The 20,323-nt window shown below is 45.1% G+C and overlaps 1 protein-coding gene across 7 annotated transcripts; it reads right to left on the bottom strand.

The window, feature by feature from the left end:
- Positions 1–2,706: 2,706 nt before the first annotated feature.
- Positions 2,707–20,298, bottom strand: LOC114842792 (CREB-regulated transcription coactivator 2). Of its 7 annotated transcripts, none has more exons than XM_029128663.3 (17): positions 20,078–20,297; positions 18,635–18,694; positions 17,211–17,312; positions 16,642–16,758; positions 15,982–16,043; positions 14,589–14,654; positions 14,013–14,107; positions 13,477–13,503; positions 11,942–12,021; positions 11,679–11,728; positions 11,016–11,284; positions 8,180–8,619; positions 7,859–8,101; positions 7,597–7,782; positions 6,492–6,572; positions 5,717–5,903; positions 2,707–5,188 (listed from the first exon to the last, which is right to left on the bottom strand). In XM_029128663.3, exons 1-17 carry the CDS (start codon positions 20,243–20,245, stop codon positions 4,998–5,000), a joined length of 2,424 nt encoding a protein of 807 aa, XP_028984496.1. In that variant the 5' UTR covers positions 20,246–20,297; the 3' UTR covers positions 2,707–4,997. The 7 variants fall into 7 exon arrangements, with proteins under 7 accessions (XP_028984496.1, XP_028984497.1, XP_028984499.1 ...); XM_029128669.3 differs by having other exon boundaries at positions 5,083–5,222; positions 20,078–20,298; XM_029128664.3 differs by lacking the exon at positions 13,477–13,503.
- Between the last annotated feature and the right edge of the window lie 25 nt (positions 20,299–20,323).

Raw genomic sequence — 20,323 nt, 5'->3', positions numbered from 1 at the left:
CACAACATGGAAGCTCATGTCAAGATAAGTGGGCACATGGGTCAATACATGAGCGAAGCACAGAAGGGCATTGGTAAGGATACCAGAGGAGCCAAACACCAACTCTACGCCCTGCCAGTGATCAGATACCCTGCGGGAATAATAAGGTGGCCAAAGGAAGAGATACAGACCACAGATGTTAAGACACGAAAAGCTCCTCACCATGCATGCAGGGTTCCACCCCAAATCCAGCACCCTGAGACTGTACGCTAGCCGCAAGGAAGGAGGCTGAGGACTAGTGAGCGTGAGAGCCACTATCCGGGATGAAACATCCAAGATCCATAAGTACATCAAGGATAAGGCCCCGACAGATGACGTGCTGAGTGAATGTCTCAGGCAGTGGAGAACAGAGGATGAGATGCTGGATGAGGGACTGGGAGGACAAGCCCTTACACGGGATGTACCACCGGAACATAACTGAAGTGGCTGATCTCAACAAATCCTACCAATGGCTTGAAAGGGCTGGGCTGAAGGACAGCACAGAGGCACTCATCCTGGCCGCACAGGAGCAGGCCCTGAGCACCAGAGCCAGCCATAGAGGCCCAGATCTACCACACCAGACAAGACCCAAGGTGTAGACTGTGCAAAGAGGCCCCTGAGACGGTCCAGCACATAACTGCAGGGTGTAAGATGCTGGCAGGCAAAGCATACATGGAACGCCATAACCAAGTGGCTGGCATAGTATACAGGAACATCTGCACAGAGTATGGACTGGAAACCCCAAGGTCAAAGTGGGAAACACCTCCCAAGGTGGTAGAGAACGAGCGAGCCAAGATCCTGTGGGACTTCCAGATACAGACAGACAGAATGGTAATGGCGAACCAACCAGACATTGTGGTGGTGGACAAAGAACAGAGGAAAGCCGTAGTGGTGGATAGCCATTGGTAGAATTTGTTGAGATCAGCCACTTCAGTTATGTTCTGGTGGTACATCCCGTGCAAGGGCTTGTCCTCCCATGATGGTCCCTCTTCCAGCATCTCATCCTCTGTTCTCCACTGCCTGAGACATTCACTCAGCACGTCATCTGTCGGGGCCTTATCCTTGATGTACTTATGCATCTTGGATGTTTCATCCAGACCTTGTTAGACCGGGCGACGTCTGAGCCGGTATCTCATGTGGTTCATTGTCTCTCATGATATGAGGTAGGCGGTAGCTTGAATAGGCACACTGGATGCCTATTCGCCGTAATGGGGATTTGAACCAGAAACCCCCCGTATGCAAGTCATGCGACTTTACCGATTGAGCTATCCAGCGACCAGTGTATATGTATATATACATATACACATACATACATACATACACACATACATACATACATACACACATACATACATATATACATATATATGTATATATATATACATATATACACACACACACACACACACACACATATATATATATACATACACACACACGCAGTGGAGCAGACTAAAGCCTTCACACGCAAAGTCCGTGGATTCACTATCGCCCTGCGTTATCAGTTACTTTACGTTACCAGAAAATAATAACCATTGCTCCTGTAAATAAGATCAGCTGGGAGCAGTCACTTTAGCAGCTCCAACATTTAAAATAAAAGCATCGGTAAATCAAGATGGAAGTAAAAGCATAACTGCACTCAGACACGCAAATAAAAGTGGTTTCACTTATTTATTTTATGGAAAATAATGTGAAGGTAAAGTCTGTTTAAAAAAGTCTTCCATCACTTTCAGAAGCACCTCAGGTTAAAAAAAAACAATATGTACAACACAATGTTCCCTGGTTATTACAAGTTTCAAATTAAAATCTTTATTCAAATATGGAGCAGAAAACCTTATTGTCTAGGTCCTGAAAACCAGAGTAACAATAAAAAACACCAACAATAGATTTAATAGGCAGAGAAAGTAATATATATACATCAATAAAAAACAAAAAGTAAAAAACTGATCCTAATCCGCTAATTCACAACCTTGTTGGTCAACAGCGCCACGACCGGCAGAACCAGGAACTGCACGTTGACGAACAACGGGTCTATTACATAACAGCAGCAAGAGGCTTCACACACACACACACACACACACACACACACACACACACACACACACACACACACACACACACACACACACACACACACACACACACACACACACACACACACACACACACACACACACACACACACACACACACACACACACACACACACACACACACACACACACACACACAGCTGCTTAAATTAATATTTAAATGGGATGGGAAATGTTTGTTTATATTTGTTTAATATATTTGTTTTATTTGTTCAGTCTGAGTCTTTTGTTCATTGGCAGCTTCAGGTTTCCGCCTTCAATCACTAGCTTAAACGCTGTGATACAGTTATGAAGGTTGTTGCAGCGTGACCGATGCCATACATATAAATGCTGAGCAGAGACTTTTACAGCACGCCCACACATGTTCTGTACATGTTCTGAAGCGAAAAAAAAACACATTCAAGCCCAGATCTAAAGTCCAAAGTGGAGCAGTAACCTTTCTTTCATCCAATGAACCAGACTCTGTATCAGGTCCAGTTGGCTGCCAGCACCCCAAAAAATGGAGCGAGCTGAAAAGTCTCAGTTAGTCTCAGATCTGGCAGGATGACAGGCACATGAAGGACAACGCAGCTGGTTCCTGGATTCTGACTCGTGCTACATGTGACCGTGTTCAGTGCTAAAAATATGGAGGAAAATAACTTTACCAGAACTCTGTATAGTGGGAACTATCAGAGTAAACTGCCTATTTCCCCATGCGTTAGAGCCCTGTGGGGCTCTACCGGGGTCCGTAAGGTTTTAAATCAAAAGAACCCACAAGACGATGTGTCTGTATTACGCTCACTGATCCGACGCTTCCAACCTTCAGGGACATGGAATAAAGCCAGATCCATGCAGTAAACACTCCATTCATCACGGCTCAGGACCCGCTCACTTTCTGCTAAACACTGCTTCATTTCCAAACTTTTCAGGCTTGAAACCTGTTTTCAAAACTTCCAAAATCTTCCCAGAATTGTCATTTTATGGCTCGGTCAGTGGTCCGTGACATAATAATCTCTTGTTCCATTAAAAAAAACAAAAAAAACAAACCTCAATTGATTATGTGTCCTATGTAGAAATGAAGTGAGGAGGCTGTTCGTGACTGAATTCATTTGTGCTGATTTGGCTAATTTTTCCTTATAAACGGTTTAAATAATTGTTTTTGATCTTGACCTTACACCTATAAGACAATAAAGAAAATCTTCAGCAGAGACATCAATGCAGCTTTGAATAAATGCTACGTCCTTGTTTCCAGGTGATGCTGTCCAAATTCTGACATCTTAAACAAGCCGCTTTCCTCTTCTTTCATTTTAAATGTACAGTTTTTTAAAAGATATTATCTGAGACATTATTTACATACAGACTTAGATTACTTTGAGTTAAAAAATAAAACTTTATAGTAAGAATATTCATCTTTGTCACATAAGCTTTGCATCTGTTGCCGGGGCGACACACACGGGCAGCAAGTGCAGGTGAGGAAGGGCGGGACAGAGAGCTGTCAGTCACAGTGACTAGGGGTAAAAGTGCAAAGCCACCAAAAGCTGCATTTAGGTTCCAACTGTTGAGATGATGGGAACTGGCAGGTCTGCAGGTCTGAATTAATGCAAAACTCAGACTTGGATCTTTTGTTTTGTTTTGTTTCTTAATTGGTGAAGCCGATATTTTCCCCTCCGCAGAGACTGAAGACAGAAGCACAGCTCACAACTTTGAGAGCTTTGCAGCTTTCGGAGAACCTCTGGTTAGTTCCAGTGGAAACACACACAAAGGAAAACCTGCACCAGCAGTTCAGCCAATCGTAGTTCCTGCACTTGAAATGCACTGAATTGGTGAAACTGCACTTTACCCCTTGACCAAAAAGGCAATGAAGCAATATGCACAGCTCTACTAAAATGCTGCAAATAAACCTCATTACAAGCAAGTGCATCCACAGAACATGCATTGACTAACATTTGTGTTGTTGGGAATGACGGGAACAATGTAACAGACACCAAAAGCAGCGGGCACACAAAGCCCACACAGGGATGACTGGCAGCTGTACCAGCAACCAGCGCTTTGGGTGGAGGACGTCATTACTGTGTCATTACAAGGTGAAGAGCAGCTTTTAATTTCAACAAGGCTGGAGAACCTGCAGGACGTCTGCCTCCGTCTCCTCATCTGGGTCAGTTTACAGCCAGAAACAAACGGTTTTCTCAAAAGATTTTTGACTCGCTGACAGACAATGTATACGTGTGCACATGCATGAGAACCTTCAACAGTAACATTCTACTTCAGACTAAAGGTGTGAACTAGATGCACTGTGTGATCACAGGCTCATTTATGGCTTTAAGCTGCTTTCAGCTGGGGTTTGAAGCACTGCACTCACTCCTGAGGTGGGTTCGATCACAAGCAGACTAGTTCAGCCCGTTTCAGACTGGTTAACTGACATGTCGCTGTCTGAGCAGGAAGATGTCAGTGATGGCTAAGCTCCTGTCAAAGTGTCTAGTAAGATTGCAGGTCAAGGATGCAGCTCCTCTTCGTGACATGGCTGCTGACTGCGTCAGGATGCACCATTTGCCCCTGGTTTTTACATCAAGCAAACAGCGCAGGAACATTTATTTTCTGGTGAACATGCAGGTAAGACTTGTACAAGTTGATACCTAAAAAAAGCATCTTGTTTCAACTCGACTTCAAGCTTTGCAAGAGCATGTTCAGGTAAGTGCCTCTGACGGAGAAGTTTCTCCTCCTTCAGTTTGTTCTGACCTCACAAAAATGTCAGGTCCTCTCCAGCGCTTCATCGCTGAATGACGAAGAAACGTTTCAGTTATGTCCAAACCTCGTCTGTAGACCTTCCAGTAAGTGGTGGGAGCTCTGGGTCTACTGTAGGTGGCAGTCTGCCCATCAGGTTTCCACCCGTCTCCTGGAGCAAAGGGGTCACTTCAGACGATCGGATCGGAAAGAGTCCTCCACAGCCGGGTCTGCGAGCATCAGGTCGCCCTCCAGCATGTCCAGAGCAAGAGGGTCCATCCTGAGAGGGTCATCGAGGGAGAAGGGGTCCATTTCAAAGCCAGGGACATGGGACAGAGCGTTGGCGATCTCCTTGGACAGACCGGGTGGAGAGTCCCCTGCAAGGAAGTGGAGTTGGTGGACGTGTTTAGACTGGAGACAGGAGAAAGGCTGATCATCGGGAGTTTGACCAATAGAACTCGAAAACAAAAAGCAACACAACGCAAAACTGAAATAGGTTTTTATCTTGCTTTTTAAATTAAAATTAAAACCTTTAATTGTCCCACAGTGGGGAAATTGCATCATTAAGCTCCTTTTAAACGCACTTTAATGTCAAGACGTTCGGGGAAGAGCTTGGGGTCCAAAACTAGTCCCTTCTGTCCAAGTGGAGTCGCCGGGTATTCACTTTCCTAAACACTAAAATAAACGACTCACTTCCATCTTAAATTCTTAAGATAATCTTCCATTCCTTCCTGATTCTAACCCAGTTTAATTGGGCTTTGACCACAGTTCTTAGATCAAGTCATATTATAAACATTGTGCATATGCAGCAGTGGCATAATGAGGTTTTACTACACTGCATTAGAGAGAACTACATCCTCTATTGGAACAAGTGATCAGTTCTGATGAAGTCGGACCACACTGACCGGTGAGGATGATATTGGGCACATTGTGTCGTCCATCCCCCCCAGTGAAGTTCTGGTTCTGGTTGTTGAGGAGGTGGTGGTCTCCGGGTTCCTGCAGGTCCAGGGGCACCTGGGTGTTGGATGGGAAATGCTTCTTGTCAGTGCTGCCACAGCTCAGACCACCTCCTCCCTGGTTCTGTGCTGGGAACTGCAAGAGGAAGAAGTGAGCGATTCATACACAAAACATAATGATCATCTGGGAGTTCAACGTGAAACTCATCCATGACTTTGGGCTTATGTGGGATCTAGAAGACCAAATTCAAGATTCAAATAGTGAGATAAAAACTGAGGTTAACCCTATACCCCCGAAGCCTATTTTCTGGGGTCTTTCAAAAGATGGCAGTCATGTTAAAGGGGTATATATATCTGCAACCATAAGGTCTATTTAAATGCCTTTGGTGTCATAATGTAGGGGACACTTGTCACAAGAGGTGTAAAGATTAGTGTAAGTGTTACTCATGCAATATTTATGAATAATACAAGTTCAGTTCTGTTTGAAAAATAATCCACTTTCAGGATGAATATCTCTGTAAATAGAGGCCCCAGCAATGTCTATCCATCCATATAATCAAAGCATAATTAGTGCACCATTAACTCAGCAAAAACAATGGTTTGATGAAGTGAAGCAGCACATAATTATAACGATTTCAATGTGAAAAGTCAGGCCACTAGGTGCTAGGTGCCTTCACAGAGTCGTATGGTTCTACAATGCCAGGGTAGGCAGGCGGCCCCTTACCTGCTGGCTGGATTTTCCAGTGAGTTGCAGACTCAGGTACGGGTCAGAAACAGAGTCGAGAAGAGAGTTGAACAAGGCATCCTGGAAAAAAAGTCTCATTCAGTTTCGTGTTTTTCTGTTTTCTATTTTATTTTATTTTTTTACAAATCTTTTATTGATTCAAGATTACATTCCCAATCTTGAGATGAGGTAATGCAACATTTTCCTCATAGCAATAGTAGGACAAGAACTGCAGTCAAATCAAAAGCATCATTAGACTAACACAAAGGAGAACCTCGCACCGTGAGCACGTTAGTCCTGTGGGATGTGGCAGGTGCTTCTTGCTGTGACTCAGACTAGTTCAGTTAGACAAGGAACCTGCTAAATGTAGCTGAGCTCACAGACCTTTGCCTGAAGGTTGGTTCCAGCTGCAACATTAAGATGTCAGGATGCGTCTTTGTGTCCTTCCTTTGACTTAATTGCTGATTGAATGTCACATCCTATCACTACACAATGACTCATTCCCAGCAGACTTCCAAAAATAGCAGCAGGTACTGTTTCAGCTCATCATTACATCAGCCAGTGTCTACATACGACACCTGTGATTGTGAAAGATAAGGGGGGGGGGTACTGCAGCAGCACAGTCAGAAGATTCCACTTAACTGTGCTTATTAAGTGGCAGACACACCAGTCACAGAAACAACCACAGCCAAGTGGAATACATGCACACACAAGTCTTAAACTGTGGAAACTGCTTTCCTTTTCTTTAAGAAAGGAAAAGCACAGGCAATGACTGAATAATAAAAATAACTCAATCAGCTTAATCCATTAAGGTTCCACAAAACCTGTCCTAAAGCAGCACAATGAACAGATGAAGCCAGGAACGTGACATCTGAAAATGTCTGAAACCTGCTACTGGTTCAAACACTGGGCACCAACAGTGGAGTTAAACTCGACTTTTCTACCCTGAAGACGTATCATCCCAACTTTCTGCTCTAAATACATACAGCCACCTTATCTTCAGTTGCATCTACACTGGAAGACTGGACAACCAGCGCATCATTTGCAGGATCTTACAGGTCTGAGCTTTGACTGGTAACGAGGTGCCTTAAAGCAAGTTACTCACGTTGTAGAGGTCTGCGGCCAGGTTCTGGCTCATGTGTTGCAGCTGAGGGAGCCCGCCAATCTGCTGCTCTGCCTCCTGTTTGACCTGACACTGAGAGGAACTCTGCGTCTGATGGTCCAACACATTCTCGTTCTTGATCAGCGCTGCATTTGTTGTGTTCATTTGTGGCCCCATCGGCCTTTGTTGCTGCAAGGGAAGACACCAGAGTGTTAACACGCTGAGCTGGATTGGTTTATGTGTTTAGAGCTACAACAATTCTTACAGTTCCAAAGTGCTGCTGTATGTGCTGGTTGTGCAGGTTCTGCAGGTGAAGCTGTTGCATGGGCTGTGACTGTTGCTGTTGGGCCTTGGGTCGTGGCTGCTGAAGACGGTGCAGCTGTTGGTGGCCCAGCAGAGACGACTGCTGGCTCGGCAGGGGGCCTGGATGGTGCTGGTGGGACTGACTGAGGGGGTACGGGGGCAGCCTCTGGTCCTGAGGCAGCTTGCTGGTGTCCAGAGGGACGCCCTGTGGAGCAAGGAGCTTAGTGAGATTTACCTGTGGTCGACTTGTGGACGTCACAGAATGAAGCTGTGTGGATGTTACCTGCGTGATGGAAGACAGGGTGGGAGAGATGGTGGGGGAGAACTGTTTGGAGTGGTGTCTCCGCGACTCCCCGACCATAGGCAGGATGAGTGGGGACAGCGGGGCTCGTCTCCGTGGCGATGTGCTGAGGGGCTGCTGACCCAGCAGTGGAGGGTATGAGGAGGAGCCGCTGCCGTAGCTGGGATTACCGCTGGACGCCGACTGGAGGGAGGAGCTGCTGAGGGAGGAGTGCAGCGAATGGCTGCTGAGAGAGGACGGCAGGGAGGGGGATGAGCCGAGGGACGACTGCAGCGAGGGGTTGCTGAGTGACGAGTGAAGAGAGGCAGAGCTCAGGGAGTTGGAATAGGAGTGGCTGCTTAGCGATGACTGGATGTTGGGGTTGCTTAGGGATGACTGCAGGGAGGGGTTACTGAGCGTGCTCTGTAGAGACGCCAGGAGACCTGAGGAGGGAGCACAGACAATCTATCAACATAGAACCCAGCAGGAAGAACTAGAATGAAATAGATATTGGGTGTATACAATGACAGAACATAATCAGTTGAGCAACTAGTGAGGAGATTTAAAGTCAAGCAGCAGAGATGACCGGACGTTGCCTGATTCAATGATTCAAAATAATTCAACAGATTTTTCCCACTCAGCGACACGCCGGCAGAGAAACCCACTCTGATTATTGGTGACTCCATGGTTGGAAATGTGAAGTTAGAGAATCCAGCAATTATAGTTAAAGGAAAACTTCACAGATTTTCAATAAGGGTTGACCAAAATGACCTTGGGTAATATTTGAGAATGAAGAGACTCAGACCGCTCCATAATTTGTATGCAGAGAAGTTTTCGTTTATTCCCCCGGGAAAACGCCTCCGCAGGTGGTTTTCCTTGGGCTCAAAAACTACAACTAGTGCTTCCTGGTTTCCTCTGTACCTGGCCCAGCAGTGCTCAGACTGTGAGGGGGCGGGGCCAGGCTGAGAAGGGGCGGAGGCAGCCTGCTGGAGCGAAACTGTCCGGTCCACCATTGTTCTTCATGCATACACCTACAGCACTAATATGCAATGACCAGATGATGATTTTTAAGAAGACAGCCAGTTCTATAGTGTTAGAACAGTCTGATATTCAGGGTTACTTGTATGATCTAGAGTGCAGCCCAGACGAGTTACAGTACTCAGAGTGGATGAAGCTGTTACAGCCGAAAGGGAGATACGACCAGCAGTAGACAGCTGGTGGTCTGCACCACACGCTGATGTGAACAGCTGAATATTCCTGTGCTGAATTTCACTGCTGCTGACTTTGTTTGGATGAAGCTGCGGATTCTACTGCTAATGACAGTATATCAGTATTGGGTTACATGTGGACAGAGCTGGAAAGTAGCTTCAGGATACCAGGAAGAAACTGGAAAAACAGCTGTGACAGACAGGTCAAATGAGCACATAATATATTCAACCATTTATTGTTTTACCTTGCGCTGTGAAGGTTGAGTAAAGTTACCAGCTGTTGCTTGTGTGTTTTAGACTGTAAGGAGTAATGTTAGCTTATGTAACTAACGCTACCTTGTGTATTAGCTCTGAGTGAGGAGTGACTTACCAGAATTTAATAAACATCAAAACGGTTTCTCTTACAAAACAAAGTAACATTAAGCTAATAAAGTGTGGTTTGGATGTAGCAGCTCTGTGTCACAAAATAATTAAATGAATCACAAAAAAAAACCACAAGAAGCTCTTTAAGTGATGACGGTTATCCATTAGTCACCTTCAGTTATTACAATAGAACAGCACATAACGCCAAAATAATGTGCCCCTTGGTCATGAGGACAATTTGTGTCCAGTCGTTGGCTGAACCTGTAGGTGGAGATGACAGATGACCAGGCTGGACCCATCATCATCTCATGTTCAAGTCAATTTGTGGTCCCACTGGCTCATTGCTGCAGGTTCTGGACACCATGATGGTGTCAGACAGCTGCAGCTTCCTGCCTGTAGCCGTACACCTCAGTGATAACACACATTTTTTAAAAGCACTTCCATCCACAGAAGGGAGGATAAATTTAGAGCACCAGTCACTGTACATCCCTTTCTTTTCATCTTGTCCGCTCTCACCCACATACTTGCTGAACTAACCTTCACATTAATCAACTTAGCGGCTTTTGTCCACATAATGACCTGGGAAAGACTCGTTGTTGTAGGTCTGTCAGGTTACAGGACATTTAGAACCAGATTACTACATCAAAGAAGGAGACTGATGTGATACAGGTGCAGCATTCACCACAGTGAACTAGACCACGAACACAAAAACGAGATGAAGAGACTTCAGTAAGTACTGAAGCAATGCTTCAGTACTTACTGCCATCATCCTGGAACTCAAACTGGAAGAATGAAAGCGCTCACACACACCTACAGTGGCTCCAGTAGATTCACACTGCCGCCAGTAAACTGTTTCTATGTTCACCACAGTTTTCCTTTTTTGTCTCCACCATGTAGAGAACTCAGCACAGGTAGAACCTGATCAGAGCAAACTGCTGTTGTCTGATCTCCAATATTCACACTACCTGGCATGAAGCTGCTAATCCTGATCACTGTAGTTTCAACCAGCAGCAGTCAGTGATTTTATCAGAGACCAAACTTAGCAGATGGATCTTTGAAGGCTCTTTGCTACCACAGACTTATCCTACAGACTCTCAATTCATTAGCTACTAATATGACTGTAAACACTTTCACTACTGGATTTGGAGGCTATTCACACAAATCCACCCAGACTAAGTAAGAACTTAGCCAACCTTTGCTAGGTTGGCATTTCAGCACCCTCAATCTGAAGTCAGTGACACTCAGGCAGTAGGTCAAATATCCTGTACCTGATGCATGATGCTGGAAACCACTGTTGCCTCCTGGTGCATTGGCAGTATGGATGCCCAGCTGGGTAAGGGTCGACGCTAAGTTCCCTGTGCTGTTCCCCCCACTTAAAGAGGAGGATCCTGGGTAGCCAGGCTCATCCTGGTCTAACGGCGTAGGTAGCGGCGAGGGGAAATGGAGGCTGGACAGGTCAGGCAGCGAACCACCGGTGTTGAGAGCAGATGGGACTCCATGAGCCGCCATGGACGGCTGCTCCGGTGATGTGAAGACGCTGAGAGGAAATTCGGATCATTATAAGCAGTAGACAAGGGAGAGGGCCCTTCAAGTTACAGCAGCTAAACAAAAGGCTGATGACGTATTAGGCAATCTTCCAGATTGAATTCTGAATTCTCCCAAACCTTAGTTTCTGCTACACTTTACTTATTTTTATTGGTGAACTCAGATTTTCCTTGTTTAAAGGCTAAAGACAAAATGATTAAATTAATTAATTAATTAATTAATTAATTAATTAAAATTATTTGATGCCGTGACCTTTGCTTTAAAGATGAGTAAGACAACAGAAAGAGAGGGAGCGAACAAAAGCCTTGTTTCAGGATTAAGCCAACGTCAGGACAGGAGAGTAGAGTTTACGGGCAAAGTGCAGCGTTGCGGTCAGTGACACCTACTTGATGCCAGGGACTTCACAGGATCTAGGTCGTGGCGCAAACAGAGGCAACTAGAGGAAAGCAAATAAAACAAAATCAGTCTTATTCGAGTTTTATTAAAAACTGGGTTCTTACACCCACAGGCAGTTTAAATTTAAGGTTTGATGTTGAATGTGAATATGTTCTATTATGTGTGTCAAATAACGCAGCAGCAGTATAAACAGACATACACCTTCCAGTTAGCGACAATCACAAAACAATGACACCTGAGTGAAGGACTTTACCTTCTTAGTGTCCCACGGTGTGAGCAGTTTGCCCTCATCCAGCATGTTTTCTTCGATGGGAGGAACTGGGTACGGAAACACTGACGCAAAAAAGAAAAGCAGAACATGAAAGGCTGAACCAATTCCAGTGATCAGAAAATACTCCTCTCAGCCAAAGTGATGGAGAATGGGAAGCCACATTTCATTGCTTCCAGTGATCTTAAAAATACACATTCACTAACTGAGCCAAATTCCACCAAAATAAAAGCAGTACCTATAAAAATGTGATGATATATATTAGTGCTGGGCACGTGAACGTGTTAACACGTGCAATGCGCGTTAACACCATTTATTTTAATTATTAATATTTAAGTCTGTTGCTCACGGGCTCTAAATACAAATGCAGACAAACGAAGGGTCACCGGAAGAGCCAGGTGTTGATTAGTACTGGCCTGAGATACGCTTCTCAACCAATCAGAGCCTTTGGGGGCGAGGCCTAAGACAGCTGCAGCAACCAATGAACTGGAACCGAGTAGAGTAAAGGTGTCTTACATGGACATTATGAATTTAAATCTCTTCCGAATGGCAGGTTTGTGGAAACAAGTCAAGATCATTGGTACTGAGCTTCCGTCCATCAAGCACCTGTACTGGGCCAGACTCAAAAAACGGGCTGTCAGCATCGCTGCTGACCCCACACATCCTGCACACGAACTGTTTAAACTCCTCCTGGCTCAGCGTCACAGAGCCATAGCCACCAGAACGACCAGACACTGAGCTAGCTTCTTCCCCCAGTTTCTGAGCTGAACTCTACCAGCCACACAATACAATGAGCTGCAGTTTATATTCTTTATAGTTATTTACAAAAATGAACAAATAATTAAAATTGTAAATAATTTTTTTTCCTCACACGAGGGAACGACGGAGTCAGACCTTATATAAGTCCTTGGTTGTCCTGTGCAAACTTGGCCATTAAAGTTGATTCTGATTCATGGCAATGCTGAATCTGAATCAGCTGAATCACTGTAGTACTTTGAGTCTGAAGTATGACTCAAGTGCAATACATACCGTTAATGTCAGCAAATCCCCCACCTAAACAAACAGCGGAGGGAGACTTGCGCAGAACACTTTAGATGTAGCGAGTGGGAGAAGTATAAGTAAAAAGCAAGGCAAGCTAACAATTCCACAGCCAAGTAAAAAGTTCAATCCTATCCTATTAGTTGTGAAAGATGTCGCTCTGAGGAACGTTAATAGAATCCGAATGAATGACAGCACTTGTGAGCCTCCATCATGACGCACCATCACAGGAAGAATACACAAGTTGAATGAAAAAGAGAGGAGTTACAGTACAACGTGCACCAAGTGTTGCTCTCACCAGAAAGTAGTAGTTTTAAAACACAAATGTGCAATATACTGCTTTTGAATAGGTTACTAAATGTTTCTCATATTAATGTGTTAATCGCGATTAATCGCAGAAAACTCATGCAGTTTACGTGGATTTAATCACAACATGCAGGATGTTCATGACACCAGTGTCTATGAATATGTTTGTAACTCACTTCGTCTGCCTTCACTATCGCCTTGACCTGCACACAGAAACACAAGAGGTTTCACTGAGCTGGAACAGCCACAGTTTACGCTGAGAACATCCTGACTCTGCTGGCAACTGGAGGAAAACTTGTTTGGAACAATGAACAGTTCTGGCTCCCGTCTCTAAGAAGACTATTTGCTTTCCCTCGGTCAGTCTTTATCTGGTAAACAAGAGGTTCTTCAAATGTTTCCACCATTTTACACACGAAACATTGACTTTTACATATTATTTTATATTTGCTGATAAAGTGTCTCATTAACGGCAGCAGCTCGGCCAATGTGGCTAATGTGCTTTTCAGTTGAGTTGATGGTGGTTCACTGACACCATTTGCCTGTAGAGACGAACTCATTCTCTGCTTTTTGGGTTGTTTTCATCTCTATGCTGCCATTTGAGGCTTTTTTTTTTTCAAGAAACACTTTTCAACCTTCAATTTTGTGTTTGTTGACAAACGTCAGAGGGAATTATTATGACTCCATATGTTACCACCATTGCTGCTTTTCTCACCGCTGCGTCTGGGGCTCTGGGTGGGTCCCACGGTGAAGGGGTCTCCTGTGGGAGGGTTCATCACACTGGTGTGGAGGGCTGAGTCAGAGTTGGTCCTGAGGGACACAGACACAGAAGGTAAAAAACCCTGGACGTCAACGCACAGCATTACAGCGCGTTACACCTGAAAACACCAACGTATGTCTGTTTATTGTCAGACGAAGGAAACTGTGACATAAATTGCTAGACTTCAACATGAAGCATAAATAGATATTTATATCAACACATACAACTGATGAAAGAATGTCAGATTCCCACTTGACAAATTAAAGGGACATTGAATGAGAAGCGCAGCTGTTTCTGATGCAGAAAACGACTGTAAGTTCATACTGTAAGTGAAGGTCTGAACAGACAACGAGAGGAATTTGCCAGATTATATCCAAGAAGCGGTAAAGTAGAAAAACTTGATTTTTCGAGTCAAAAGTTAGAAGAAGTGAAGTTTGACAGGACACGTTCCATTGGGTTCTGATCAAGACTTTCATCACTGGAGGAGGAAGAGACGAGGCATGAAGGCAGAAGAGAAAGATGGAAAGTCACCTGTTGAGTGCAGTGGTGGGGAGACGAAACTGGCTTTTATCCCCAGGGAAGTTTCCAGACCAATTCCTTTTGTGATCAACAACAACAACAAATTATTTTCCTCCATATCCAGCTGAAAGAACTTAAACAAGGTGGGAGAAAAAAAGCGATGCCTCAGAAAGCAAACACAAGCAAAGAGACAGGAGGTGAAGACAGCAAGCAAAAGACAGAGTGAGCTTGGCCAGTCACCAGAGACTGTGTCCATAGAGTAAATCCATTTAAACCTTCAACGGTAAAGCTAAATCTGACCTGCTACAAAACAAAGCGTTCACATAATATGATGAACAAGGCAGCCAGACAAACAGAAAAGCTCAACGAAAGGCTCTAATAAATGTAGCCCATGAGAATCTGTAAATGAGCTTTGCTCTATATAAATTCAGAAAATTAAAAAAGTTTCGAACCCAAAATATAGCAAGCAACTCGTGTCTGTCCCAAATGACAGGACGAATAAAACATTCTGACTCACTTTGCTTCAGATAGAGAGGGAAACTGCTTCAAGGCAGAAGTGACATAAACTGACTGCTGACATGACCTCAGTGTAAAACTCAACATCTGGAAGCAACACTGAAGGCTGCTGATAATGAAATATGTGGAGTAACTCCAGGATCCTGTAGACACCACAGAAGAAGAGGAGCTCAGACAGACTTTCTCCGCTGCACTGGAATCGGTTTAAAACAGACCCTCACTCTAGACGCCCAAAGAGACAACACTTTAATCGCGCTAATAGACAAAGCTGCGCCTAAACGGCGTGAGGTTTTCAACTGCCGGTTGGCGTCCTGACAAAGGGAGGCTCACCAGTCTTTGCTTGTCACACTGGACCTTCTGACGGTGGACAGAAGCCAGTCTCGTTCTGAAGATGGTTGTCATCTTGTTAGAAGAAAACCAGAAAGGATGCAAGCAGGCAGGAGTACATCAGCTCAAAGGACAGACAGGAATGCCTAAAAGAGCGGAGGCAGGTAGCCAAAGGGCACTAAAGATGAGGAGGAAAAGTAACAAAGCTCTTTAAAACAAAAAAAACACACACACACTCAGTCTACTAGTTGTCTAGAGGTTAGTGGAAAAGCTGCAGAGGCAACAAACCAAAGCAGCAGCACCTGCAGGATCCATGAAGCCTTCGTGAAGCCTCAGTGTCACACGTCATACATGAACCTATTATGATGCTACTGCAGGACATTCAGTGCAGGCAGGTGTGCAGTGTTGAACCGTGTGGATGATTGTTTGGGTTTTTTTCGCTCTTGCACCATCTGAGGTGTCACAAAGGCTTCTGGGAGCTGTGGGAGCAGTGGGAGCCAAAGAACAAACAGTCGTCTCTGCAGACGTCCAGACCCCCAGAGACGTGGGGAACAAAGTGTACCTTCTCCAGCTGGGGTCTGGCTGTGGGGACAAGAAGGCTGAGCTGTACGGCGAGCTGTCCACCTGAGAGGCCGGCTGGTTAAAGAAACAGACTGGTTACCAGCTCCATGTCTCACACTCTGAACACTGGGTGGCTAATACACAGGTACATGCTCACTTTTCTAATCTAGCCTGTTGAGTCACAGCTGGACCTTCACGGGTCACTGTGTTTGATAGCCAAACCAAACGTTTTAAACCCATTAACACAAAGGAGCCTTACAAAGCTTCATGAATCCTGTGTGTGAAATGCTGAATATGTGCCTGGATGCAGAACTTAAATATCACTGGTGATAAACGGCAATCTACCATCTGTTTAATACAGGAAATGAATTGAGCCCAGATCAAGTATCAGCCTTCGGAGAATCTCTGGTACAAAAGCAAGTTGTGTCTGTGCTATGATCTCAAAATAGATAAGTGCACTGCTGATAATACGACTTGACACGGGAAGAGGGAAATAATGTCTCTGTATGTGGCTGTAAAGCAGCACCTGTGTGAAGCTTGGATGAATGAATGAATCCTGCTTGTGCAGTGAAACCCCCTTACTGTACATCACTGCGAAGTGACTGGGAGAGAGACACGTTGCTAGTTTACACAACATCACGTGAATGCCTGTCAAGGATACTTGTCGGTTGCGGTACGGCCGGACTGGTGAGATGAAGCGCCGGTCCCTCTGGACTCGCTCCACCAGGCCATGATGTCGAGTTGACCGGTTGGACTCGAAAGTAGAGGGAAAGGAGCCCTGAGGTAGAAACATGAATTCACACATTAACAGCCTCCTGACACACACAGGACACAGGAGGAGCGTCACAATCCCATTGATGTTAAGGCCTGAACAGTTTCTCCTCATTCTAATAGATCAGTACTCTCTACTATTGTAAATCTGTATTTAGAGCATTAAGCTAAAATGGATCAGACTTGGCTGACATTTAGTAAAGTGCATCAAAGCAGAGGCTGAAACACTGGTCATGGCAGTGATAAAGGCAGTAACTGCTGCAGGGCCACTTAGGTACACAAAGGCAGATACTTTGGTTTCACCAGAACAGGAAAGTAAAACTAGTCAGACAGTACAAAAAGTAGAAAAATTATCTCTATTAAGCATTTACCTGCTGTCAATGTAATCAGAATGCACTTGATGAATAAACACTAATATGCAACTACATTTTGAACCAAAGCATCAAAGTGCAGCATTACCTGGAAGTCCTGAGGGTTCCTGCCAATCTGGTTGACGTTGGGTAACGATCCTCCGTAGTACGGCCCCTGACTCTGGACAAGACGGAGCTTCTGGGCCTGAAGCTGATGGGCGAAGGAAACATTAACACCAGAGCCATCTATCATCTAACTTAAAGGCTCCCAGAGAGTAAAGGAGTGTCTGTCCACAACTGAACAAAAGAAACCTTAGGATGACTGCACACACTGATTTAACATTCTGGTGGAACACGCAGTCAATGAACCTGCGTTTAGAAACGGACGCAAAGCTGAACCAGTCACCACAACAATGGTTTGCTAACTCGGATAGTTTACTACGATTTTCACTTAAGCTGTTTCTGAAGCAGAAACGTCCTGTGGAAAAAAAACATTCAAACATTTAAAAGCAGTTTTGGGCCCTTTCAAGAGTTTGAGTCTGATGCTGAGAATCCACAAAGGCCACTCTCACCAACCTGTCGCATCAGTGTCCTGGGGAAAACCCTCCATCTACTGTCACCATGTGAATTATGTGGCAGCAGCAGACACCACAGAGAAAACACGGTTCACTGCTGACTTCTCTGTGTGAAGCAGGTCGGGACTCAGAACAACACACAATGTGAAGGTCATCCAGTGTTTTGCTTTGACTTCAAAGCAGCTGTTATAAATATTCCTCCTAAAGGAAGATACTTGAACTGAACACAGGGAGACTGTCTCCCTATAATCTGAGCAGGAGCCCCGGCCCAGCTGACTGTCTCACCAAGCACAGCCGAGATCGTTAAGGTGGCTCTGTGTCTCTAGCTTTTACTTCGAAGGTAAGAAGGTGACAACACCCATCAGCACCCAATAGATTGGACAAAAGCAAACAGTGAACATGTGGCCTCATGGCACCTCCATGTTTCGGAGTAACAGGGTTGTTTGTTCTTAATGGCTTTAAATAAAAAGGCAGCATTTCAAAGATAAAGCTTGTACATGCTTCATTGAAGCTCAGCGGGAGGCTTTGAGTGATTTACACCTGGCTCATGATTAATAACATCTTCCTTAGAAATTCAAATGCCAGATAGAATTTAATTGCTTGTGACTTGCACTACACTGACTTTACATGTTCTGCTGACAGAAGCTTATTAAAATGAAAAGACCAGCAATAATAGTAACACAAGTACCTTCACCAGTCTCCTGCTCAGCAGGATGGAAGGACAGCTGGCCTCTGCACCAGCACTCTGGCTCCAGTGCTTGCACTCATGATATCTGCAGCCATCACATGCAGCTCAACAGGCCAGTAAGGTAACGAGGTACAGCAGGTCTCTGGTATGTCACCACTTAGCAGGCACAGATTTAATGATAACTAAAAGCAGGACATCACTGAAGGGAAGTCGAGCTAACATGATAAGAGCAGCTTAAACATGTTGCCATAGTTTCACCCCCCAGGTCACCTGTTGCTGAGGAAGCTGCATCGCTGAATCACAACCAGACACGATTAGTCTCTCTGCCACCTGAAACCAAAAAACGCTCCATCAGATGGCAGACACATGGATGCACCATTCATGACTAAAGGCCCATCATTTCTTTGAACTTAGATTGTTAACAGTTATCAGCAGGACTGGGGTAAACCTCAGCAGTACCACGGAGTACATAATGTGTAAGAGCAGGATGCTGCCACTTGGTTCAATCAGATAAGTCTGGGTGCCCCCTCCTTCTTGTAAAACCTGCCAACCGTTTGGTTCAACTGCAATCAAAGTGACCAAAACCTTTTCAAAACCTGGAAAGTGCTGAAGTAGATCTAGGTACTAGGACATGATGGTGACAGGAAAAGAGCTGCTAGATCCCACAGAACAGTGTCATATACGGTAAGGTGCACAAGCAAGTAGAAAACTACCACTAGTATTAATAACAATAGACCCTAAGCCCTTATTTATGTCTTTTTTCTTTGATGTGGCTTATTTCTGGCATTAGTAAAACAGCTTTTGGTGATGGATTCATCACACAAAAGTAAAAGTTAGTCAGTCTCTACTCAGCAAAACAGTCACAACCTTGAACAATGATGGTTGGCTTTCATCACTATTTCAGGTTTTATATGTGTAAAAAAATAAATATTGGACATTCATTTCATCACACTGATACAAAGATCAGAAAACCAGAAATCTTTGCAGCTAAAAAGGGTTCTGCTTATTGAAGCCTGACTAGAGTGAAAGGCAGCACTGAGGTGTGAATCAGAGGAAACAGCAGCTTCTTTAACAAAGGACAAGACAAATGAAATGAAACCTGCCAAAGCCTCAGCGGCTCCTTCAGATCCTCGTGATGCCAAACGACTCACATCCTGCAGCAACCTTCCCCACCTCTGGACACCTCTGGACACCTCACTCCGATTAGTGACCACTGAAACGTACTAAATCACTGCTTAGCATCTGTGGCGACTCCGACCAGAACCGAGGAGTACCCTGGTACCTGAAAACGAACCTGGCTGAGAAATCCAATCACGACCAAACGCTTCATGAGGCAGAATGAACAGCGTAATACAGCGAACGCAGCAGATGATGGCGAAGAAGCTCCCGTTAAAATGCGGGACCTGTGTTTGGAACCGCGTTCCACTCAAAAGTCCTGTTTCTGGCGAGCAGCGACTGTAAACAAGCCACGTTAGCTCTGTTGGCTAACGGGAGCTAACGAGCTAAAGGTGCTAACGACGTGCTAACAACAATCACACAAACTTCGAGGCCAACATGGCCACACACACTATCCGCCACTACGCTATAGAAAGCCGCTAAAGCCAGCGGGGCGCCATGACGAGGCGGACGCGGAACAGTTCTGGAGCCTGACAAGTCGAGTAAGGCCTCTTCCTGCGGGCAGCTCGGCTCCTCCTGCCTCCGTCTCAGACCTACCCTGGTCGAACTTATGTCCATCATGACCTCCTGGAAGGCGGCTGTCTCCTCGGCCTGCCGCTGGGTATGCAGTGCTATCTTCTCGCTAAACTTCCTAGGGTTGGAAGCTCCGGACCCGGTACCCGAGGTGGGTCCGGGTCCACAGCCGCCTGTACCCGTCGCAGACATCTTCAGCGGGCGGACGGGGCGACTTGACGTAGTGGAACGATTTTGAGCACAGAGAGGTCGACAAAAGAGATATCACTC

This window comes from Betta splendens, chromosome 16 (genome assembly GCF_900634795.4).
Source record: "Betta splendens chromosome 16, fBetSpl5.4, whole genome shotgun sequence".
NCBI lineage: Eukaryota > Metazoa > Chordata > Actinopteri > Anabantiformes > Osphronemidae > Betta > Betta splendens.
Note: the sequence above shows the minus strand (reverse complement) of the source record. Positions and strands in the feature narration are given on the sequence as shown.

What these genes read in the sequence shown, in the direction of transcription:
- LOC114842792 (XM_029128663.3), bottom strand. Translation starts at nt 20,245, where the DNA reads ATGTCTGCGACGGGTACAGGCGGCTGTGGACCCGGACCCACCTCGGGT. An exon ending in CCCACCACTGCACTCAACAG is followed by an intron (nt 14,108 to 14,588) that starts GTGACTTTCCAT and finishes TGTGTCCCTCAG; the next exon opens with GACCAACTCTGACTCAGCCC. An exon ending in CCCTGTCTTCCATCACGCAG is followed by an intron (nt 8,102 to 8,179) that starts GTAACATCCACA and finishes CTTGCTCCACAG; the next exon opens with GGCGTCCCTCTGGACACCAG.